This window comes from Prionailurus bengalensis, chromosome E1, assembly GCF_016509475.1.
Source record: "Prionailurus bengalensis isolate Pbe53 chromosome E1, Fcat_Pben_1.1_paternal_pri, whole genome shotgun sequence".
Taxonomy (NCBI): domain Eukaryota; kingdom Metazoa; phylum Chordata; class Mammalia; order Carnivora; family Felidae; genus Prionailurus; species Prionailurus bengalensis.
This window is the reverse complement of record NC_057347.1, coordinates 37,635,622-37,659,677: the sequence shown is the minus strand read 5'-3', so window position 1 is coordinate 37,659,677 and position 24,056 is coordinate 37,635,622. Positions and strand designations below refer to the sequence as shown.

Sequence of the window (24,056 nt, the reverse complement as noted above, 5' to 3'; positions counted from 1 at the left end):
GGAAAACCAGAGGATAGTCCCCTCCACCCGCCCCCCCCCCCCCCCGAGCCCGCCCCATTGGTTCTCAAAGTGGGGCCCAGACCAGCAGCAGCCGCTCTTGGAAACTTGTTAGAAATGCGAATTCCCAGGCCCTTCTTCAAAGTTACTGAATCAGAAACTTCAGGAATGGGCCCTAGCAGCCCTCCAGGGATTCTGATCCTCACTTCAGTGTAAGAACCACTGCCGACCCGGAGGGGGAGCCCTAGTTAATGAGGGGGACTCCGCGCTCCAGTCTGATGGCAGAGACAGGGCCCCTGTCGGCCCTCTGACAGGGAAGACAGAGACTGGTGCTCAGAAAACTGCCAATCAGAGGGACATGTAGGCTTCTCTTCTTTGGCTTGAGGTGGCTGCAGTCAGGACCCCAGAGGACCCCCCTCCCACATTCTCTCTCCATTCTTCCGAAAGTGGGTTTGATGTGCTAATGAGGGCATCAATTATGGAGCGTCATTAGCATTCATTACAATAAGAAGCTGGAGAGGGGGACCACAGGGACTGAAGGACAGTCTTTTGAAACCTGCTATTCACTCCTCTCCTATAGGGTGGGAGGGGGAATGGGAGGGCCAGGAATGCGAGAGGTGACATTTAGGGGCTCTCAGGCGCTAGGCTGTGGTCCGAAGGGCGCAGGCCTGGGGCAGAGGGAAGGCCCTCCTCCTCCTCCCGTCCCCTTCCCATGCCAGCTTCTCCACCGGACGCCAGGTCACTGCCCCTGGTCACTCTTTCTCCAGAACAGGGTCATATCACAGTTCCCTCACTGCCTGCAGGCCACCGTTGATGGAGTGTGGATGGTCCAAACCGGGTGGGGGGACCCTGACATGCCCTGGTTGGACAATAGCCCCGCTGGCAGGGGGCTTTCTCTAGGATCAGGGATGGGGGTTCCACGGTGGCCGAACGAGCAGTCCAGCATATTGCAGCCGTGATTTCCACATCATCCTTTTCCCTGTGCCTTTCCCTAGAGGCCCACTTGCCCCTCTCTGCCCACCCCTGGTCCCATCTCCCTCTTTCCGCCCAGATGTTTGTGCAGGTGTACTCCCCGTTCTGATTGTGCCTTGGGGCAAGAGAGGCTGAGAATCCTCACCTCTAGCGTGCTCCCCCATAACCTCCCTCCTGCAGCTTCCCGGAAACAGGCAAGGGGGCTGCGTGCAGTGTGTGAGAAGGGCAAGGTGGGCGGTTAAACTGCCGTTTGCGCCCTCAAACATGCCAGCGGTCCCTTCCCCACCAAGAGCAGTGCCAGAGATGCAGGGGAGGAGGGCCAGAGGGAAGTTACCTGTTGAGGAATGAGAGTGGGGGTGGGGTAGCACCTGAGGCATCTCAGGTGGAGGCAGCTGGCATATTGGTTGTGCCCAGGCACCGTGCCAACTTACAGGAGCAGCTCTCGTCTCTCGGCTAGAGAAATAATGCCTGTGTTGCTCTGCCCCTGATCACAGGTGATGGCTTCTCCAGCCTTTTCCTTACCCCGGGAGACTCTGCCTTGGAGATGATTGGGGTGGGGGGGGCACCTCTCTTCCCTGCAGATGGGGCAGAGGATCTCATGGGGTCAATGCCATCTGCCCTCTGGCTCACTGGGGGGCCTCAGGGTCTTTGTTTCTGTTCAGAAGCTGTATCTTTTCTCATCCCTCCGTGGGACCCAGCTGCCCTGCATTGGGTGGGTGTGGATGAAGCAGTTGGGGGAATAGGGGGTCAAATGGACTCGCAGCTCTACAGATGATCAGGAATGTTAAGGATTTGTCTTTAAAAAGCAAACTACAGGGGCGCCTGGGTGGCGCAGTCGGTTAAGCGTCCGACTTCAGCCAGGTCACGATCTCGCGGTCCGTGAGTTCGAGCCCCGCGAGTTCGAGCCCCGCGTCGGGCTCTGGGCTGATGGCTCAGAGCCTGGAGCCTGTTTCCGATTCTGTGTCTCCCTCTCTCTCTGCCCCTCCCCCGTTCATGCTCTGTCTCTCTCTGTCCCAAAAATAAATAAACGTTGAAAAAAAATTTTTTTAAAAAGCAAACTACAGGGGCGCCCGGGTGGCTCAGTCGGTTGAGCGTCCGACTTCGGCTCAGGTCATGATCTCACAGTTCGTGGGTTCGAGCCTGCTTTCTTGCTCAGAGCCTGGAGCCTGCTTCGGATTCTGTGTCTCCTCCTCTCTCTGCCCCTCCCCTGCTCACGCTCTGTGTCTCTCTCTCTCAAAAATAAATAAACATTAAAAAAAATTTAGAAAGTGAACTACACAGGGGCGCCTGGGTGGCTCGGTTGGTTGAACGTCCGACTTGGAAGTCGGCTCAGGTCATGGCCTCTCGGTTCATGATTTCGAGCCTTTGAGCCCCACATCGGGCTCACTGCTGTCAGCACAGAACCCGCTTCGGATCCTCTGTCCCCCTTCTCTGCCCCTCCCCCCACTCATGCTGTCTTTCTCTCTCTCTCCAAGAAAAAAAAGAAAAACAAAAAGTGAGCTACACAAATAAAAAAATAAGATCTGGATCTGATTTAAGCTCCTCTCTATGGAAGAGCTCCTTATGACACAGGAGGTCACCTTAGGGTGGGGAAAGCATTGTCCTGCTGATGCCTTTGGAACTGTTCCCAGTCTCTGGGGGGCTGGTTCACAGAACCTCTCCCCCCAGTCTCCATGTGACGGGCAAGCATCTTTGCAGTCATCATCCAGGGCTAATGCCCAGTTCCTTAACCTGGACATACCTGTATGTCTTAACCTTCCGATACATCCCTGAGCCCAGATCTCTTCCATCCACTGAGGCTGCCCCTGCTTCTGGCAGTCCATAGGGTTAGGAGGTGGTGGTGGTGATAGAAGCGAGGCTGGGAGCTTTGGAGTCAGGCAGATCCGGGTTTGAATGTCAGCGTTGCTGCTCTTAGATCGGGCTAGTGGCTGTTGCTCTCTGAGCCTTAACTCTTTACCTCTGAAATGGGGCCGAGAATGCCCACTTCCGCAGGGCTGTTGAGAGGGTCAAATTAGAGACTGTGAGTAAAGCACTTGCTGATTCCCTTCTCCTTAGGTGGGCACAAAGTGGGGCAGGGAAGAGACCCTGCCTCAGGGAGAACCGCACAGGTTGAGGAAGGGCAGAGTCTGTATAGTTGAGTCAGTCCTGAACAGAGGAACAGAAGCTAGAGGCCCCAGGCTGCCGGCTCTGAGAGGCTCGGGAGGCGGTGTCCAAGCAGCTGGGGGGAAGCCACCCCTCCTCGCACTGCCCCCTCCCCTACACAGGGCCTGCTGCCTCCCATGCCCATCCTGGGCAGACAGCCAGGCAGGGAGCTGGCTGAGTGCCCACGGTGTGCTCAGCGGCCAAAAGATGGGCACCGTCCAGTTGGCAGAGGGAGAGGCAGCTGGCCCAGGATGGGAGAAGTCAGGGTGCCGACTGGGGTCGTGTGCCCAGACGGTGTGTCCGAGCAGACTTGGCTGCTCTCCTGAGCTATCCTGCTGGAGCTGGGAAGGCCCTCCCCTCACCCCCCACCTCCTGCCCTGGCCCTACCACCTAAGTTACGGCAACTGGAGATTAATCTGTAAGGGGCATTTGAGACTAGCCCCTAGCCAGGCATGTGGCTGGCTCAGGGGCAGGCCTGCGGGCGGGCAGGAAAATGGGAGAGCCTAGATTAAGGTTGTACCGGGTAGACCAGGAAGTGGGGAAACCGGTTTGTCATTTGGGCTACTTGGGGTGGGGTCTGCTCTCCTGCCTCTCTGCCTGCCTGCCACTCTGCCTGGCGTCCTACAGTGAAGAGGTGTACTGTGTCCCTTTTCTGCTCCATCTAAACTGGCTTTGGGAATGCCAGGAGTAAACAAAAGGGGCAGGGGACTCAGTCCACCTTCCCCTCCCCAAGAGAAGCTTGGGAGAGGAGGGACAGAACAGAGAACAAGAGGGAGAGAGGAAGCAAGTAACCAGAACAGGAGGAGGGGTCAGGGTCAGGGTCAGGGTCAGGGTCTGTGCCGGTCAGAGCTGGAGAAGTCTGTGGAGCCAACAGGTAGGCCAGGGTGGGACAGGGAGGGGGTGGGAGTCGAGTGGGGGCGGGGCAGAGCTGGTGCTCTTCAGGCTGCCTTGGAAGTGGCAGTGGCATCTCCAAGAGAGGTGTGAGAAGGGGCTCGAGCGCCCGGCTTGGGGGTCCTACTTGACAGATGAGCAGACTCCCTTCCCTCCCGGCACGGGCCTCTGCAGTTCCAGCAGATGCCTGCAGGAGGGGCCGCAACCGGAGCTGGGGGCAAGGAGACAGCCCAGCAGGGGGCGCCGGGGGACTGGGTGCCTGCGGCAGAGCGGTGTCTAAGGCGCGGGGGAGGGGGGTGTCCCGGTCGAGGCAGAGGAGGGTCCAGACTCTTCCCGCATCGGGCAGCTGTGGCTTCCGGAGGTCACCTTGGCTGAAAAGTGGCCCCCGAGTCCCCGCGCTCCGCCTTTGCCTCCCTGCCCGGTCCCTCCCCAGATGCTTTTCCCACCCAAGGCGTGCCAGGGCTCGGAGACCGAGAAGTCCCCCACCCTCGAGGTGCACCCCTCTCCTCCGAGGCCGGTCCCGGGCCTCAGGGATTCATCTCTATCGTGGCGAGAGGATTGCATGGGGTGGGAGAAGCAGGTGGAGCGGGGAGGGGAGCGTGAGCGCGCCCCGCACCCCCGGCCCGGCCGCGCGCCGCGGGATCCCGCCGCGCAGCTGGAGGGCGCGAGGCGCAGCGCCCCCTCCCCTCCTCCGCTCCCCGCCACCCGGGGCGGCCCTTTGTACGTTCCGGCCACACGCGGGTGCCCGCGCCGCGCGCGCTCCCGCCCGCAGTGACACACCCGCGCCGGCCCGCGCGCGCGCCCCCCCACACATACACACACACATACACACACACTCGCTCTCGCACACTCGGTGACACGCCCGCGCGCGCGCGCACCCACACGCCCGGCCGCCGGCGCCCTCCCAGCTGGTCCACCCCGGCGGGGCCCGCGCCCCCGGCCCGCCCGCCTGGCACCGCGCCCCGGGGCTGGGGCCGAGCGAGGAGCCCGCGAGGCGGCGAGAGGGCGAGCGCCAGGCAGGCCGGCCCGGGGCCCCCGCCCCCCGCGCCCCCGCCCGATGGGGAACGCTCCGTCCCAAGGCATGTCCCTGTCTCTCTCCTCCCTAATGTGCCTCCATGCTTAAGTGGAAGGTATTTCTGTTTTCTTTGTGTGTTTTCCCTTCGGCCGGGGGCGGGGGCGGCGGCCGGGCCGGGGAGGCGGCGGCCGGTGGGGCGAGGGATGCTCGGGGCGCAGGTGTTGGGGGGGCAGGGGACCGCGGCGTGCGGGCTGGGGAGACGGACCCGGGCGACAGGAGTCCTGGGACCAGAGGGGGTCAGGGATTGGCGAGGCTGGAGACGGAGCGGGGAGGGCCTCGTGATGCCCGGGGGAGGGGGCCCGAGGGGTGAAAATTTAAAGGGGTACGTGTGGAGGGAGGAGGGGTGGAGAGAAGGAAGGGGGATGGACGGTGAGGGGAGTGGGGGAGGGGAGTGGTCCATCCGTGGTGGAGGAAGAGGAGAATGCAGGGGACGTGAAGGGGACGGAGAAGTGGGGGGAGCCTCAAAGGCCTCTCTTTCCCCCAGGTCCCAGAATGGGGTGAACACACTTGGACGGTGGTGGTAGGCGCTTTGCGCCAGCCCCCCAGGGAAGGAAGGGGATGCGTGCATTCTGGGGTTGGCTGTGTTGCCAGGATACAAGCCTGTATTCCCCCCGCCCCCCTCACCTCGAGGCCCTAGCCCTGGAGACCTTAGAGCCTAGGCAGCAGTTGCTGAAACTGGGGACCAGCTCCCCGCTCAGCTGGCGGGTAGGGAGGGGCCATAAGAGGGAGTGGCTGGGGGGAGGGGCTATTTGATCTTAAGCCCTCCCCCTGCGGAGGCCAGAGGGCAGCGGAGGGCGCCCCCAGCTGGGGGGAGCATCCGGGGTGAGTGAGGAGGTAGGGACCGCTGGGGGCTGAGGGGCAGAGGGCGGGGCTGGGGAGGGACGCGCCATAGCCCCCCCCTCCCCTCCCACGCACCCCCCTGCTACGTCAGAAGCTCCCGGGCCAGCTCCGAGTCCTGTCGGTGGGGGCAGCAGGATGCTGGTGGAAGCAGAGGGGGCCGGCCGGGTGCCTCCGCAGCTCGGCTGGCAGGGCCCGGCGGGGCGTGTGCGGCTGCTAGTGCTAGCCCCCCCGCCCCACCCCTCCCCATGCAGCCCTGGCAGTGCCTCCGGCGCTTTGCCCTGGCCTGGTGGGAGAGGACAGCCGAGGGCAGCGCGCGATCTCCCAGGGAGGAGGCCGGACCGAGGGACCCCGGGGGCCGAGGGGAGCCAGGTGAGCAGGAACAGGGATTGTCCAAGGAGGAGGTCCCTGACTGTTTTTCCCCTCTCTCCAAATACTATGGAAGCAGGAGGTCCTGCAGCCCCCAACTTTAAGGGAAGTGTTTTTCCCCAGTGGCGGGGAGGGGGGGGGGCACCTGACTGAGGCGTTTCAGGAGATGTTGGAGCTACGGTTGTTTGGGGGGAAGGGGAAACAGATGAGGATTGGCGGTGGGGGATAGCTGACCAGACTTCAGGCTTGTGGGTCTGAATGTTGCTTGCTGGGGGGTTTGAGCACTTTGCGGGGTAGGATACCTTATTCCGGACTCTGGCTATCTTAGTCTGGTTGACCTTGAGCCTATTGCTTTGCTGTCTAACTTCGTGCCTCAGTTTCTCTCATTCCCGTCCCTATCCTTCTTGCTGGTTTGAAAGAATGGATGATGCATTTGGTGGAGACTGTCACTATGAAAATGTGAGGCTCTGTCATTATTGGTGGCAGCTGTCATGGTGGGGTGGTTTTTCTGGCGTGGTTAGGCGTGTGTATGTATGTGGGGGGCAGTTTGGGTTTATGCGTGGGGGGGTGGCTGGTTCTGGTTGGTGTTGGGGCCACTGTGAGCAAGTGTCAAGGCCTGGCATTCACACAGGAAGGAGGACTCCAGGGGAGCTAAGAGTTGTTGGGCTAGAGACTTAGCTGGTGGCCTGGTGTAGAAAGAAGTAAGGCTTGGGGGTGAGGGCTCTGGGCGTAAGGGGAGGGGGTTGCGAGAATAAGACCCCCCCCTCCACCCAGATTGCCTGGCACCCAGACACCATTGGCAGCGAGTGCAAAGGCTTTGCCCTGGCTTCTTGCCACCATGCCTTGGGGACAAGAGGGTCTTTGTCCAGTGCCCCCCCCAACCCCCACCCCGTTCCTTCCGCCCTTACCATGATGGCTGATTCTCTGTGATGACCCTCAGGGCTCGGATGGAGACGTGGGTCCCCCATGTGCTCTGGGGATCTGGAAGAAGCAACTGTGGTCCTTGGGCAGTGCCGAGTGGAGAAGGGGGAACTCTCCTAGGGGAAGGATCCCTGGGAATGAGCCATCGGGAGCCCTGCCTCCACCTCAGGCCTTCTGCTTGCCTCCTTGCTTAATGGGGGGACGGTCGGGTGGAGGGGGGGAGGACTCTGGGGTCTTCATGGTCTGATTCCTGCCGGGCTCCAGGTTTCTCAGAGATGTACAAGGTGCAGCATTGGGTGCTGGGATGCAGGGCCTTAGATGCTCTCTCTTTCACTCTTTGGCCAAGGACCCACCCTGGAAAAAGGGTTTAATTAGAACCATTGATTCCTTCTTTGGCTGCGGGCATTGATCTCAATGGTGTGGTCAGAGCTGGGGGTGGGGGGTGGCATGGCTGCTGTCTGCCCGGTGCCAACTGGGCTCTCTCTGACAAAACCTAAGCTTAGGAGGGAGGGGGCTGGGCTCTTTAAAGTAGCGGGTCTATTTGAGCCCCACCCCCACCCCAGGTCAGGTCTTTGGGGGAAGAAGGGTGCTGGGGTTGAGGATTTGAACAGCGGGAGGGGTGTTTGGGGCTCAGGATCATCCTGAGTGGTGGACCTGGGGCTCTGGAATGGATGGGCAGCTGTGGGTGGGTGGGATCCTGGGAAGGGGAGTCAGGAGATGACAGGGGGCCTGTGGGCGCTGGGCAGCCAGAGAGTTCAGGGGAAAGACCGAGGGCTTGCCATGAAAGCTTCTCTTTCGAGGAATCCCAAGCACTTATCTCCTCCAGCCCTGGCAAGGAGATCCAATTTCTTCTTTTACTTGTGTCCTCAAGGCACAGAGAGGGACAGGGACTGCCTCAGAGGCCCAGCAGGCCTGGGTGTGGCCTTTGAGCCGGGCTTCCTGACCGAGTGGCCCCTGCCTAGGCACAGAGAGCTGAGGGTGAGGCTTCTGGCAGCCTCGAGTCTGGTCTCTGGACTTGGTGGGAGGTGGGGGACAGCTTGTGCCCCCCAAGCCCCGGCGGCCTGCCGTGGGTGGGCTGGTGCAGGTGCAGGCTTCAATGAGCCACTCAGATGCTCTTTGAAGAATCCCTTGTTGGCTTCCTAGGGCCCATTCGAGCAAAGATAATAAAAATCTGGCCGTCAGCGGGTTTGAGGGCTGCACTCGCTTCCCCTTCTTTCATTCCCAGCTCTGAAAAGCAGAGATGAAGGCTTTGGATTTGGCTGCTGCCCCGAGGGAGAGAGGGAGGGAGGGAGGGAGGGAGAGGAGGAGGGACTGATTTCCTGGCAGCCCCTGGAATCGCTGGGGAGGTGGGCAGAGGGGCAGGGGCCTGGTCCCCAACTCCTGCCAGACAGCCTCTAGGGCTCGATGGGGCTCCTATGCCTGATACCCAGGCCCCAGCTTTGTCCTTCAGTCCCAGAGGCCGGGAGCCCTCCCTCTCTGCTCCGCTGCTCCCACCATCCCCACCCTCCCCTCTCCGCTCTGCCCTTCAGTCTGCCCCCCTTCCTCCCCTGCCTCCCCTCTCTTTACCCCTCAGTTTCTCCTGCTCTGCACTTCACTCTCTCTCTCTCTCCCCACCTTGTCTCCCCTTTCCTCACTCTGTCTGCCCCCTCGCATCTGTTTGCCTTCCTCCCCCCAGCATTGGTCCTGCTTTCTAGGACTGTCTGGAAGGTTGAGAAGCCAAGTTGGGGGTGGGGTGGGGTGGGGTGGAGGGCGGCCGCAGCCATTGGAGGGACAGGCCTGGGTTGACTATTATGGTCTGTCAGGTGCCTTAGTTATCAGAGTCCGAGCGGAAGGGGCTGCTGAGCACTTAGAGATGTGTGTGTAGTGAAGGGCGCTGTCCCCCTCCCCGCACCACAGCGGGCACCTTGCCCTGACACTGGGCTTCAGACACTCCAGTTCTCCTGCCGCCTTCTGCTGCTTGGCTGCCGGAAACCAGCGCCTCTGGCTTCAGGCCCCTCTGCCCCTCTAGCCACACGCGGCCCCAGGCATCGCTGCCGCCCTTGTCCACTCTTCCCTTCACTGCCACCACCGTTTCCAGGCTCAGAGGTGGGAAGGGAAGGGTCTGCGAAGCCCTTCGCCCTATCCCTGCCCCTCACCCCCAGCCTCTGGTAGGCCTTCCTGGAGCCCCATTTAGGCCCTGTGCCCTCTTTGCCATCTTGTCCACCTCCCATATAAAGGACAAGACCCTCCGGAAGGAGCACTAGACTCTGAGTAAAGACACCTCGTTCCCATTCTTCCTCAGCACCCAAATGTCCCAGTGACCTTGAGCAAGTCCCTGCCTGGTGCGGGCCGCTTTCCTCACCTGTGAAATGAGGGGGCGTGGGCTGGATCATCTCCAAGGTCTCTTCTGACATTCCGTGGATGTTGTGTCTCTCTTCTGGGTGATTTGCATATGCTTTGCATATATTAATGGTGCCTGCTTGAAGGGGGAAGGTGCCACCCACAAGGACCAGAGTCCCACCCACCATTCCCACTTCCCTTGCCCATTGGTCCATGCTTTCACTGCTAGAATCTCCCAGGGGACGGAAGCTGAGGCCTGAGCATTCCCCGGGGAGGTGGGTCTGGACCCTCAGCTCCAGACATGCCCAAGGTAGGACGGGGGGTAGCCCTAATGGAGGGGATCCCTACCCTCATCACTCTTGCTACCAAAGGCCCAAACAGGGAAGCCAAGGGCTGTGTGACTTTATCACAGTTGCCTGTGGCTACCGTGGGGTGTGTGAAACCCCACTGAAGCTGGCTTGGGGGCCTCCCTTCTCCATTCTCAGGGCCTGAGCACCCGCTAGATGCTAAGGCGCTTAGCTAGGTGTACAAATTCCTCCTCTCGCTTCAGCTACCATCCACAGCCCAGGGCTGGTCATTCCGTCTTGTACTCCTGCCCACTTCTGCTCAGGCCCCTGGGCTCTGGGTATGTGTGGGTTGGAACTTGGACCTGAGAGCTGGTCACTGAGGGAGCACTCGTTCATTGCATATCTGGGCCCTGCCTAGTCACCACACCAAAGGTGAAGCTCCGTGCTCCCTATAAGGGTCACAGATGTCATCGGGGAGAGAGAATCTGCTGCCCCAGGTTCTGTCCCCACCTCCAGCAGCCCAGCAGCTCTCTTGAGGACTGCCCCCAGGGCCGCCTCCCCTGCCACTTGGCCTGTGCCCTGTGTCTGGTGTGGGCCAGTGTCATGGGTCCCAGCCTCCAGTCCTGCTTCTGTTGCTCTGCCCCCTAAAATGCCCATCACCTGGGGCAAGACTGGGGTAAAAATTGGCAGCCTGGAGAAGGTAATGTGGGGTGACCGAGTAAGGGGGAGGACATCTGAAGACAGAGCAAAGATGCGCTCCACCGCCAAGGAGGACTGAGCCAGAGGAAATGGAGCAAGAGGGATCAAGGTTAGATTTAGTCTTAGCGAGAGGCCGTCCCAGGGGGCAGATTAGTTTCTGACCATGGGATTGCTGGGAAGATTAAGTGAAATCGTAGATGAAAATGTCCAACACATAGCCCGATACGTATGAAACACTCAGTAAATGGCGTGGGGGGGAGAGAACAGATGTTTCTGAAACCGGCAAAGACCCTCCCCTAACCTTGAGACTCAGGCTTTTGTAGGGGATGAGGAGTTGGAGGGACAGTTCCCAGAAGAGCTGTTTCTCCCACACTCGGGCTCCTTTTCCACCAACGCACCCCTCCTGCCTCACGCATGCCCTGGGCTCAGGGCCCAGCCACCCTGGCATACCCTGGCCTCACCCTCTCTGCTGCAGGTGGGCAAACAGAAGGGTTTGAGGGCGAGAAAAATGTACTTCTACCCTTCCCCCAATCTTTGCCCAGGACAGCTTGAAAGGAAACAGGCCCACGCTGTAGTAGGAGGAATAGAGGTTAGGAAAGAAAACCTCCCAGAGTGTGAAGGGGGGGGGGGGGGCGGTACTGTAAGCTTGATAGATCCAGTTTAACCTCCTGTGGCTGTTGTGGTTGGCAAAGTACAGGGGTCCGTGATGGAGAGGGGTCCACACCTGCTGGGGAGGAGAAGGGGACAGGGTAGTCACTCTTTAATCCCCCAGGGCAGAGAGGTGACGGGCTGTGTGAACAGCAAGCATTGGACCAGTATCAGGTTGCCTGCCTTCCCTGCTGCTGTGTGACGTTAGGCGAGTTAGTTGCCCACTCTGGTCTTCAGTGTCCTTGGTATGGGAAGAGAGGGTGGAACCAGAGAATCTCTAAGGTCTCTTCCAGCTGTCACAAGTTCTAGCTACTTCCTCTCCCCCGAGATAATACATGCCTCGCCACAGAGAGGGTGGGAAGAATATTTCCGAGCTCCAGCGAAACCGGGTAAAATGGAGATTTGGCCCAGGAGAGCATTGGCACAAGCGCTTGAGCGCGGGCACCCCCCCCCCCCCCCCGCAAACAGTCCCTCATTCTCCAAAGGCACATTGTGCCTAAGTCTACCCTCTCAGCCCGGCGGATGGATAAGGGAGCGGCTAGAAGATTCAGCCATCTGAGTCATAAACTCAGTTTTCTGCTCATCCCAGCAGAACTCACTCCATTCCATTTGGAGACTTGAATCCAGTCCGGATTTTGCTTCGCAGAGGCCCTACCCGCGGGTGGCTCCTCTCCCCCACAGCCTTTTTCTGGTTCCGGGTGGCCTCCGCCACCTGGCCCAGTTGACTGCATGTCCCGGTATGGAGTTACGGAAGACCGGGAGGGAGTTGGGTTTTCCGCAAGCCTGCCTGCCTCACCTCTGCAAACATCCTCAACCCACCACACCGGCTTCTTTTCCGCCCCAGCTACAGAGCTTGCTGGAGCCCTCAGACCCAGAGACCCCAACCGAGAAGTCCAGACCCAGAGACCCCTGTGGAGACGCCCTAGCTAGAGCTGTTTGTGCCGAGCAGGCTCCCCACACCCCCAGGGCCTGTGATAATTGCAGACACAGCGGGCATCTGTGGCGTCACCCTAGGCCCCAGCGTCTGCCTCATTGGGGAAGAATTAATGATTCCATCTCATTGGGAAGGCATTCCACGGCTCACTGAAGCCTTTTCAGAGGAAGACTCAGCGCTCTGCCTGCTCCCCTGGGCTGTCCCCTGCCCACTTCGCTCCCCCCCCCACTCCTGCTTCCTCCCCCCCAGGGCTAGACTGGCCTGATGAGTCCCCATTCCCGTCCCAGACACTTTGTAAGTAAAAGTTAGGGCTCTGCGGAAAAGTGAGGGCCTTTAGGACTGACATAGACTCTCACCTTGCCAGCCCCCTGACTTTCAAGACTCTCCCTAAGGTGGGTGCTCGGATTTCTGGAAGTTAAAAGAAGGCTAAGGGGTGAAAGGCTCCCTGGAGCCTCTTCCGTGGGGGAGGAGGGAGAGCAGGAAAGGGGCCCCTGGAGGGCCAGAAGTCACTTAAAGATGAAGCCCAAGAGATCCTGATCCAGCTCCTGTGGAACCCAACAGCTCACCCCCCCCCCTCCCCTGGTCCCTCCCTGACCGCTCTGCAGCCCGGAGTTAGAATCTTCTGCCTCCTAGGATGGCAGGAAGAGGACGAGGCAGGAAGAGAGTGGAGCAAAGCCTTCTCTTCCATTTGTTGTCCTTAAGAAATAACTTATACTGGAGCATGGCAGGGAAGGAGGGGAGACGGCCAAAGCCTGAGGAGGACAGGAGGGAGCCAGCTTGGCTCAGGGGTCAAGAGCTCAGGCTCTAGAGTCAGACCCACGTGTGTGGTTTGGGACAAGTCATTTTGCCTCTGAAGCTCACTTTCTTTCCTCATCTGTAAACTGAGGCCGATGACAGTGGTTTCCTCACAGGGTGGGGACCAGGATTAAATGAAGTAACTTAGGTAACCTTCCTAGCACATTGTAAACCTTCACCAAATAGTAATTTCTTTGTCTTCATATTCCTCGAGTCCAAGGGGGACTTCTCTTCCTGGAGGAAGGGGCGTACATGAGAAAACCTCTTTAGTTTTTTTCTTTTTTTTTTTTCTTTTTTTAATTTTTTTTTTAACGTTTATTTATTTTTGGGACAGAGAGAGACAGAGCATGAGAGAGAGGGAGACACAGAATCGGAAACAGGCTCCAGGCTCTGAGCCATCAGCCCAGAGCCCGACGCGGGGCTTGAACTCACGGACCCCGAGATCGTGACCTGGCTGAAGTCGGACGCTTAACCGACTGCGCCACCCAGGCGCCCCTCTTTAGTTTTTTTCTAAAACCCAGATCCTCACCTCAGCTTATCTGGGACTGGGTCCCCAGAGCTGCCACTCAAGGCTGGTGGTGGGAAGGAAGATAGGCCTCCTGGGTCTTCACTCCCCTGCCCCACCCTGCGCCCTCTGTCCATCCGTCCCTTCCACGCGCGACTCCCCCACCCCCACCCCACTGCCTTGTCCAGGAAGCCCTCTGGGGCTAGATCCCTACGCGAACATTCTTGATTTCTTCCCTCAGTCAATGTCCCAGCATCTGGGTCCAACAGCTGTTTCTCCCTGGGATGCCTGCGTCTTGGGTAATCGGTGGGAAAATTGGAACCATGAGATTGGCAGGGGGCTCTGAGCACTCTTGCAGCCAGACGTGATGCGGGTATGGATGGGTCTGAGCCAGCCAAGGGAAGGCTGTGCCCGAGAGGGTGCCCGGCCGCAGTGTCTTGGGGGGGGGGCGGTCTGAATGCCGCGTGCCCCGGGAGGAAAGGCAATAGATAGGTACCAGAGCAGGAGGGGAATAGGGTGCCGTTAGGAGGGTGCAGGCTGGGAGGGCCGCAGCCGCAAGGGACCGCTGGGAGAGGGCCTGCACCCTGGGCGTTGGGTGGGTGTGGAGGCAGGAGTTAGGTGTAGAGCTTCAGGCAGTTTGAAGCAGGGGTGCCATTCCCCGCCGCACAGCCCTCAGCAGAGTGCGAGTGTGTGAGTGCTTGTTGGGTGTGAAATGCCTCTGTTTCCTCCTTTGCAGGCAGAGGAGGGAGCCCCTCCTCAGGGTTAGGGGGTGAGTGGAGCAGATGGGGGTCTCGGGCTGAGAGAGGGCTGTCAGCAGGGCACTGACGGCAGGCCCCTCTGACTGTGAACCCACCGGCCTTCCAACCGGGGGTGACCTTGGTGGGGAGACACCGATGGGCGCTCCAGGGTGCTGTCATGGGGATCTTATGTGGGCACTCCAGTAAAAAGCCTGCCTCTGCTTCTGGGAGGAGAACCAGGCCTGGCTTGTTGGCTGTCTGTCCTGGGGCCCTCCTTCTGAGGACCTCATGTTTTCTGTGTTGTCCTGCTGTCTGTCCTCTTGTCTGTCTCCCACCAGTGTCTCTGCCCCTTCAGCCCCTGCTCTTCCTCCAACACCCAATCTCTATCCCGCCTGCCCCCCGGCCCCCAGTGACCCCTAAAGGCACAGCTCCTAAGGCTGTGCCTTGCCCTGTCCCTGCCCCCCTCCACCCCCATGGCCCAAGGCCCCTGCCCTGGCCCATCCCATGTTGGGAGCCCCACCCTGGGCCCCTTGCTCTCTCCAACTCCTCCCCTCTGGCTCTGGGCATTCATTCACGACTTTCCTCCTTTCCTGTCCCTCACCCAGGGCTCCAGCGTGCAGCGGGAGGGAAGGCTCCAGGACTCTGTTCCCTCTGTTTAAAGTCTCCAGGTTAGTAAGCCAGGAGGGAGGCCTCCCCCCACCATCCTGCCTCCCACTGCTTCTTAGCCAAATGCCTCTCCCCAGCCTAGAGGGCCAGAAATGGGGGAGGGGGGGGCTATCCCTGATGGGTCCAGGCCTTTGCCAGGGGAGGGGGCCGCAGAGACGTGACTCTGGGGAGGGCAACTTGCCTGGCAGAGGATATGTCTATGTGTGCATGTGAGTTAGTGCGTGTGTATGCATGTACATTATGTGCTGGCTGCAAAGCCTCCGTATAGTTGGGGCTGGGAAGGGGGGAGGAGGCAGGAGCCCTTTGCTGAGGGGACTGGTGGCCTGGGGAGAGGGATTCAGGAGCAGGGAGGCCCTTCTTATGGAGGGAAGCCCGTGTTCCAGCAAAGGCCAGAGGGTGGGAGATGGGACACGGGACTATATACTGCCTCAATACAAGTCTATTTGGTTTATAGGCACTTGGAAACCTGTGATCTTATTTCAACCATTCAATTACTCATTCATTTGTTCATTCATTCATTCGTTCCTTAAATAAAGATTTATTGAATACCTTCTCTGTGCCAGGCACTGGGCTAAGCTCTGAGTCCAGCAGTGAGCAAGACAGATAAGAGTTCTTTCATTGCTTAAGTGGTGAGCAAATAGAGGTTAAGGAGTTGGCTGAATTCACTAGCTGTGGAGCCTGGGGCTATGGCTCGGCCAGCTGACTGTGGAGTACCTGCCCCCGCTCCAGAACTGTGACTCTGTGTCCCTGTCCACCCCGGGCTCCCCTGCTGGCAGCTGCTCTGTACTTTATGTCCCTGTAGATATCCCTTGACCTGATGCCGCCCCTCACCTAGTGTGCCCCCCACCAAGTAAGCAATGATTGAGGCCTCAAGTCCCTGGGGACCCTGGAGACTGTGGGCAGCATTGTCAGGCCAGTGCTGAGGTCACTTCAGAGGGCCTCAGGGAGCCGACCCCCCACTTCTGTGCCCAGGACCGGGAGACTGGAGCACTGGACTTGAGAGACAGCCTGACCTGGATTCAAATCCTCACTTAAGCCATTTGTTTCCTACCTGTGTGGCCCTGGGCAAGCTACTTTCCCTCTCTGAGCCTCAGTGTTCCTGCCTGTAAAATGGCAGGGTTGTTGAGATTACAGGAAAAACAGCAGCTGGTCCAGGGCCTGGCCTAGAGCAAGGGCTACCCCATTGCTGGTTCCCTTTCTGCCCGCACCCCCTCCCACCCTGGGGTCGGGCAGCCTGTGCCCCGTTATTGTCTGGCTGCTGCCCTGCCCCCCCCCCGCCCCCCCACCCCTCAGGAGAGGGGCTGCAGGATCTCCATCCTGGCTGTTTGCAGACTCAAGTCCTCCAGTGCTTCTCCATGTCTCTGAAGGATGCTTCAGCCTCAATCTGGGCGGGCAGCTGGGGGAGGCAGCCCTCCTTGCCACTGTGGCTGCCGCCGCCGCCGCCTTGATGGCTTTTTAATAACTTTGCTCGGAGACAATCTGCAGAGCGCTCGTTTGTCTGCCTCTTAATTAAAATTACCGTTTTCCGAAAAGAGCAACGAGGCTGCTCCCCTCCCTCCCCAACCCGTGGCCGCTGCCTGAAGGAGGCAGGAGCGACTCTGAGGCTGCAGCCCTTCTCCTCCGCCACCCCCCCCCCGCCCCCGCCCCCGTCCTGGTCACATGGGCCGACCCCCCCTTCCCCACACCCACAGCAGAGGGGCTGAGGCTCAGCTTTCCTGGTGGGCTTGGGGGTAAGGAAACAGCGCCTGAATGCGCTGCTCTCTCACCCACCCTTTTCTGGAATACTCCCAGAGGCGGGGGGGGGGGGGGGGGGGGGAGCTCAATCCCTTCCAAGACTTACTTCCCCCAACCACCCTGTCCTACCTGCCCATCCAGACTGGACTGAACGGAGGTGGGTTTGGGCCAAGCGTGTGAAAGATTATTAGAATGCGTGGGGTTGGGGGGCGGGGGGTGGTGGAGGGGGGCACCCGTGGAGGTGGACACGGCGGGGTCAGCGCTTCGCCATCGACTCTGGTTTCAGTCACCGTTGACCTCTGAGATCCCTTTGTGGGCTCCGAGTCGACAAGGGAGCGGAGGCCTGGCCAGGCGGGGGCTCATTTAGTCCTTGCTGAACTGGGGGGCAAAATCATCCCTGGCAATAATGAAAATACTAAGGACCAATATTTATCGAATGTTTGCTTGATAACACGTGGGCCATATGCTGGGCGAAGCTCCGTGCGGGTGTTAGCTCATTTTACCCTCACGACTGGCCTGTGGCCTCCATGCTATTGTCTCTGTGTTGCAGGGGGAGGAGACAGACCAGAGAGGTTAAATAACATGCCCCGGGTCACACAGATAACCCATGATGGCAGCCTTGGGCCTACTCCCCCTCCTTCCATTTTACTCGCCGCCTGAAGCCCTTCTTAAGGTCTAGCCCCAGTCTCTCGTGTGAGCAGGATTCTTCCGCAGTTCAGGCCACTGAGAACTGACTCTGAGGTTCATCCCCACCTTTCTCGTCCCACCCCATTCCTGGCTCCACCCCTGGGGGGCGTCCTGGGGGGGCTCCGGACCCTGGAGTGGAGGAAGGTGGGGGGAGGGAGACTAGAAGTGAGAGCCTTCCCGTTTCCAGACCTCCTTTCCTCGGGCACAGTTCCGCTCCACGTGGGGAAAAGGCCATGGGGCCAGGGAGGAAAGTGACTCAGTGACTCAGTTGTGACCCAGCAGATGCTGCTTGGTTGCGAGACCAGGGGAGGTGGCCTTCCACTGCAGTTTCACTGGTGAGGCCCACCTGATAAACCATTCCGGAGGAGTGGGACGCGCCTGGGGTCTGGAGATCCAACACCAGGGAGAACCTTCTTGATGTCTGTGTCTCCATCACCTCCCATTAGGCCCGGCCCATCTCCTCTGTGAACTTTTGCTTCTGTGACTCCTCTTCCAGGAAGGAACCCCCCCACCCTTTGTCACCTCCTCTTCTGCTCCTCCCTGAAGCGCCCCTCCCTGACCACCTCCAGGCCTGCCCCACTGAACTCCCTGTCACATCCTTTGTGGTGGAACTGACTAGTGCACTTTTACTCTGGCGGGGGGCGGGTGGAGCTACCGGAGGGCCTTCAGGGGCAGGAAACGAGTGAGGCGGTGGGTGAGGACAATGGGGAGCAGGTGCATGTACATCTTAAAGGCATCAGAGAAACGAAACACCACCACCAGCCAAACAACATACCCGTGCCCCAGTGTGGCCCCAGTGTGATCTTCACTAAACTCATTCATTTATTACGGTTCCACACAGAGTGGATGTGTACCAATCGTTTGTTGAGTGAATACATGATCGCACACGTAGCTAGGCGTGGTGCTAGATACTTTACATAGTTCATTCTTCCCGTCTTCCCAGGGTGGGCGCTGTTTCCCCCATTTCGCCATCGGGGAAACTGACATCCAGAGAAATAAAATGACTTATTCGAGATCACGCGTAGGTGAAAGGGCCTGGGCAAGATCTGAGCCTTGGCTGGCTGTGTTTGGCCGTGGGCATGCGTGCGTGTGACACGTTGATGCATGCATTCAGCACCTGCCCTGGGTAACAGGGAGCACTTGTGTGGCCAATGGCCACCTGGTCGCCAGCCCTAAGTGTCTTGCGGAGAGGTAGGGTTGAAGGAGGTGAGGGCTGCAGAGGCAGGGAGGGAGCGGGTGCCCCTCACCCCAGCACACCCCTCCTCCCTTAGCTTCCGGTCCCATCCCAGAAGCCCGGGGATGGTGGCGTGGTGACAGGTGCCGAGCTGCAGAGATGACAGCAGTGCTGATTCCCCCATAATTACTGTCTGATGAGACGCCAGAATTAGCCACCGCACGAGCATGGGATGCAGATATGGGGCACGGTGCGGGGAAGCAGCTGGGGGTGAAGGAGGCTCTCCCTCCAAGCCTAGAACCCTCCAGCAATAGGGCAGGCACCGGGGAGGAGGAAGTAGAATAGAAAGGAGGAAGCACTGTGTGGTTAATATGCATCGGATATTACTATGTGGGCTGTGGTTTTCCAGTCCTCAAAGTGGCTAGGCATGCCCCTGAGATGGCTGGCTGCCGGACAGGGCACCAAGGGCCTTAGGCCACCAAGCAGAGACTCACGGGCAGAGCAGGCTGCCCACTGAGTATACCATTTGGTGCTTGGAGCTTGGATCTGACTTGCTGGGGTTGTGCGGGATATAGTTGCCGGGAAGGGACTAAGCCCCAGAGCAGACTCCTTGAGTCACATGAGCCAGGCCAGGCACCAGAGGACAGATGGAAGTGCCTGGAAGGGGCAGGCAGGTTCAGCTGACCTTGCCAGAAGAGTCATTCATTCCAGGGAGGAGGAGTCAAGTTGGCCCCCAAAGTTGGAGGTCAGGGGAGGCCTGAGAGTTAGTTGCAAGAGGTAAGGGAGGTAAGGGCAGGGCTGGGGATGTTCTAGGCACTTGTTACCCTGGCGTACGTGCCGGGGGGCAGGAGGAGGGCTGGTGAGGGCAGAAGCAGAGAGGGGTCATCTGGGCTGCTTGGATCTCATCGCACCACTGGAGCAGTTTTGAAGACCACCAACTAAGAGGGCTGGTGGCAATAGGGGGCTCGCCCAACAGACGGCAGTGCAGTTGGTTGGGGGTGGGGGAATGAAACCAGGCCGCAGAAGGAAGGACCTGAGGCGTTGGGCTCAGAAGAGGAGATTCAGATTCCAAAACCTTCCTCCTGCTCTGAAGGGAGAGGTCAGGACCCGTCCCCGGGCCCCTCTGAGGGCTGTGGGCACAGGCTCTGGCTCATTTCAGGGCAGGAGGAACCCCGCACGATGATTGACCACTTGGATGTAATGAGCTCTCCATTCCTGGGGGAATCCAAGCCCTGGCTGGATGGCATTCCTGAAGTAGGGAGAGCTTACAGTTCTCCTGTGGCAGGGGGCAGGAGGCCTCTGTAGTCACCTAAGGTGTGAGAAGGGGATTGAGGGAAGGTAGGGGGGTGAGAAGGTGGAAGTCTGTGGAACATTCTGCCCAGACTGAGCGTCTGTGGCCCTGGAACAGCTCTGCTCCCTGCCCCGCCTCCAGCTGTCCCAGTTCCGCCCTGGGGAGAGCCTCCTTGGATCTTCTGGGGTGTGTGTGTGTGGGGGGGTCTCCCCCAAGAGGATGGGGTTGAGGGCTCTGTGCTTTACCCACGAGGAGGGCTGCTCTAGTATTCCCCTCTCGGGGAGTTGCGTGGGATACAGGAGGCTCTGGCCCAGTGGCTGGACAGCGACTCAGCATCTCCCTTGCTGAACCGCAGGGTGTACAGGACACAACGGGGGGCTGGGGCTGGGCTGAGAACCCCCCCCCCAGCTGAAATGAGTCTCCTCTCCTTGTCAGTTCTGATCCTGGACGAGGTACTCATCCTGCACCTCCTTTTCCTCCCCTGTAAAGTGAGAGAGAGCAACCCCACAAGGGGACCCTGAGAACCGAGTGAGCAGAGGCCACAGAGCCCCGGCAGACTGTCCTGGGTGTGCGGGGTTGTTGGGGTGGGGGGGGGGCAGTGTCACTCAGGCCGGTCCGCGCCTCCCACAGCACCCAGATGGATGGGTGGTTTACTTGAGAAGAGACGGTTGGAATCTTCGAGTCCTGCAGGTGGAACCGGAGGCTGCTTATTGCTTCCTTCTCCCGGATCGGCTCTGGTGGGAGGGTTCAGGTAAGACAACAGGGACAACTTCTGAAAGATGCCCCTGGCATCTGAGCAGGCTTCCCAAATCAGGCAGGAAATCTGAGTTTCCTGCCTTCTCCCGGCCTCCACCCTCCAGAGTCTTTCTGGGTCCTAACCTGGTGTGCCCGGGGAGAGGAATGACAGGGGCGCAGATCTGACAGTTTGTTCTCTCTTGGCTTGCAAGGCAGTGGAGGAGTTAACCCACGAGGTGAGGGCTGAGTCTTGGAGGCCAGCGGCCTGTCCTGCACGCTTTGGCAGCCGGTGGAAGCGGTCGAAGGCACACAGGCCCCTCACCCTGGCAGAGGAGGCTGAGCACCTCTAGAGGCAGAATAAAGGCTAAGCGTGTCCAGTCCTTGGCCTTGGCTCGTTGGCTAAACAGCGGTCAGGGTGGAGCGGCCTTGAGGTCAGTGGACCCATCCCTCTATTTCAAGAAGGGATGTAAACACCTCAGCGAGGAAACCCTGAACTTGGCAAAGTAGGAGAGGGGCCGAGGACGTAGCTTCCCCGTGAAGCTGTAGCTGGATTCAGGTTAGGCAAACGGGGTCCCCACTGTCTCGTACTCCGAGCTGGAGCTGGATTGACCCGGCACTCGAGGGAGGCCCCAGATGCACTGGAACCTCTTGGAGAGGGTCTTTTTTTTTTTTTTTTTTTAATGTTTGTTTATTTTTGAGAGAGCGCAAGCGGGAGAGAGGCAGGGAGAGGGAGACTGAGGATCTGATGCAGGCTCTGCGCCGGCAGGCTGACAGCAGGGAGCCCGACGCGGGGCTCGAACTCACGAACCGTGAAGTCATGACCTGAGCCAAAGTCGGTCGCTCAACCGACTGAGCCACCCGGGTGCCCCGTGGAGGGTGTCTTAAATGTACACGACGTGTATGCATGGGCACAGTGTGCTGCCTTGTCCCCGTGGCACCTGAGAGGGCGGAATGGGGATCCAGGGTGGCGTCTGGGTGGTGGCTCCAGGCCTGGCTGGGCCTGGGTGGACCCCTCTGTGTGTAGATGCCTGTGGAGGGTGCGGGCGAGGCAGTTTGTGACTGGGTATGGGTTGGTGAGCACGTACTGGGCAGTGGGCAGGCACCACGGTGCACAGGTATGATGGCAGAAGCTGAGCGAGCTGGAGGCACCAGGCCCCTGGCTGTTCCGGTGGCGGCCGAGGGAGCTGTCTCGGTGCTGGCAGCGAAAAGGCCTCCTAGACAGGGGCTGACCCCAAGAAGGATGGTGTCTGTGAGGAGGACACGGAGGGATCTAGCAAGCCTGGGGCTCCTGCCCAGCATTTACGAGGCCCTCGCTGAGCACTGGGGAGCGCTGAGCACTTCCCCGGGGGAAGATGGGAGTGATGGATGGGGCTTCTGTCCCTCACTTCCCACACACTGGGGTCTGTCTCTCCCCCGGGGAACAGGAGGTCTCCTTCTGGGCATGCTCTTGGTCTGAGGCGGCTTTAGGGGCGTGGTCCCTTTGTCCACGCTTGCCGCCCTGGCCACAGCACCCCGAGGCTCGAGTGTCCCTTGGGAGAGCAGGAGCTCTGGCAGCCTCTTCGGAGTGGAGGCAGAGCCGGGGCGGGGAGGGGGGACAGGCGCCTGCCTCCCTCCCTTCCCTCCCTCTTGTGCTCGCTCCTTCCCTTCCTCTCAGCCCGTGTTCCTCTCTGCTGCCTCTCCAAGGAGATGTAGAGCTGACAGGACACCTTCCCCGGGCGCGTGATGGTGGAGATGCCATGCAGGAGTTAGCTTGTTAACGCGGCGCCATGTGGGCACACGCCAGGGCTGTTCCCAGCTTTTCCAGCAACAGCTTCAGACCAAGGGTGACATGCTCCCCTTTGCTTCTCCGCCCCCTCCCTTCCCGGGAAGTCAATTAGCCAGATCTTCATTAGTAGCTAAAAAGCAAAACCCTACAGTGCGGGGCCTGATAAAACTGACAATCGAGTGAAAGGAAATCAGGCAATGGGGCAGATCAGGAAGGAACTGTCCCCCACACGCGTCCTTTGTGCAGTGCATAACCTGCATGCCTGTCTACTGGGTGTTAGTAGCTTTAAAAAAAAAAAAAAAAATGAGAGGACTGAGGCTCAGGGAGACTGCTAACCTACTCAAGGTCACACAACTAGCCAGTGGCAGAGCTAGATTTACACAGAGCTTCCTCACCCCCAACTTCAGCAATTTTGGGTCATGTCCTAGCCTTGCCTGCTTCTGGGGGCAGTGCAGGAAAGAGGGAGGGCGGCTGGCTTGTTGGCCAAGGAGGGGGAGTCTTGTTTGAGGCGTGTGGTCAGGGTGCCATGTCGGGACCCTGATTTCTGTGCGGTCAGCATCCCACTGGGCTGGGCTGGGCACCTGGGGGTGTGCCTGGGCCATGACCCACAGCTCTTCTCGCTTTGAGACCCAGGTTGCTGTGGTATGTTTTCCATCTTGCTGCTGATTCCTCCTAAGGAGATGGTTAGACGGTGTCCTCCTGGGGCCTGGGGCCTGGAGGGGGGCTCCCTTGGCAATTGTTTTCTGGGAAGCGGCATAGTGGAATGGAAAAAATCCTTGTGCCTGGAGGCCAGGATGCCTGGGTTCCACTTCTAGCTCTGTCTCCAGCTCCTGTGTGGCTGGATCAGGGCCACTCTCTGGGCCTCGGTTTCCTTCCTGTGAAGGGCATTTGGCTGGAGGAAGAGCAGAGAGTGGTCACTCCCAGCCTGCTGTGGGGAGGGAGGCCTCACCTGGCCAGGGCTGGGGGGGGTGGTTCAGTGCCTGTGGCCTGTGGACGTGGGGACTTGCCCTCCCTCCCTTCAGGGAGCCCAACTGCCCTTTCTCTTTCAAATCCAAGCTCTACTGGGAGCAGCTGGGACCCAGCGCCCCTCCCCGCCCCCAACAGCTCCTCCTAGGCAGGTGAGCTCTCCTTCCCCCAGCCCTGAGGAGGTCCCTTAATTAGATTCCAACTCGTTTACCAACTAAGTGGCCTTCGGTGGGTTTTAAATCTGCGTAAATTGGTTTGTGTTTTTCTGCCTGCATGAAGCTGTGACTGGCAGGGCCCTGCACCCTCCCCTGCCTCCTGGCTCCCTCTGGGGCTCTGGGGCTCCCTGCCCCACACTCCTCCTGAGTCTCCCTGCCCGGATTCCCTGGGGGCTGGGGTAGCAGAGCTCCCTGGGCATGGGGTGGGGGTGGAAGGGCTCCACGAGCACCGGCATGGGCCACAGTCCTATTCCCCTTCTTCCTCCTCCTTCCCGGGCTGACGGGAGTCCACATGGTGACTGTTGTGAAATCGCTCAACCCCCAGGAACCCCCTCCCCCAGCCTCTGACACCTTCTTGCCTTGCCCGCCTTCTCCCCACTGCCGCAGTGTTCAAGTAGTGGTCCATCTAGGACCACCTAGGGGGGATGGGCTCCACCTGGCCTCCTCCCCTTTCTCTGTCCTCCCCCTGACACCTTGGGGCAAGGAGAGCTGCCCTTCTCTGGGGACCCCGTGAAGACAGCCTGCCTGGCCTTGCCCCTGTCTCCCTAGTGTCCCTGCTCCTAGTCACCAGGAAGTCACCTTTATTGTCTAACCATCACCCCCATGCTTTCAAGATGGCTCCCTTCCCTCCCAGGCCTCCCTTTCATGGGTTCCCCTCCCACTTCCTCTCTGTCTTCCCTGCCAGACCAGACAGG

At 59.6% G+C, this 24,056-nt stretch overlaps 1 protein-coding gene across 4 annotated transcripts in view; it reads left to right on the top strand.

The window, feature by feature from the left end:
- Positions 1-5,044: 5,044 nt before the first annotated feature.
- The window catches only part of SRCIN1 (SRC kinase signaling inhibitor 1), a 68,314-nt gene continuing 49,302 nt past the window's right edge, over positions 5,045-24,056 (top strand). For 2 of the 4 annotated variants that reach the window (XM_043584244.1, XM_043584242.1), the window contains exons 1-2: positions 6,062-6,286; positions 14,734-14,796. In XM_043584244.1, the coding sequence (XP_043440179.1) occupies positions 6,163-6,286; positions 14,734-14,796 (187 nt within the window). In that variant the 5' untranslated portion in view covers positions 6,062-6,162. Of the gene's footprint in view, positions 5,133-6,061; positions 6,287-14,733; positions 14,797-24,056 lie in introns of those variants that run through there. The other 2 variants (XM_043584241.1, XM_043584245.1) reach the window with 2 other exon arrangements.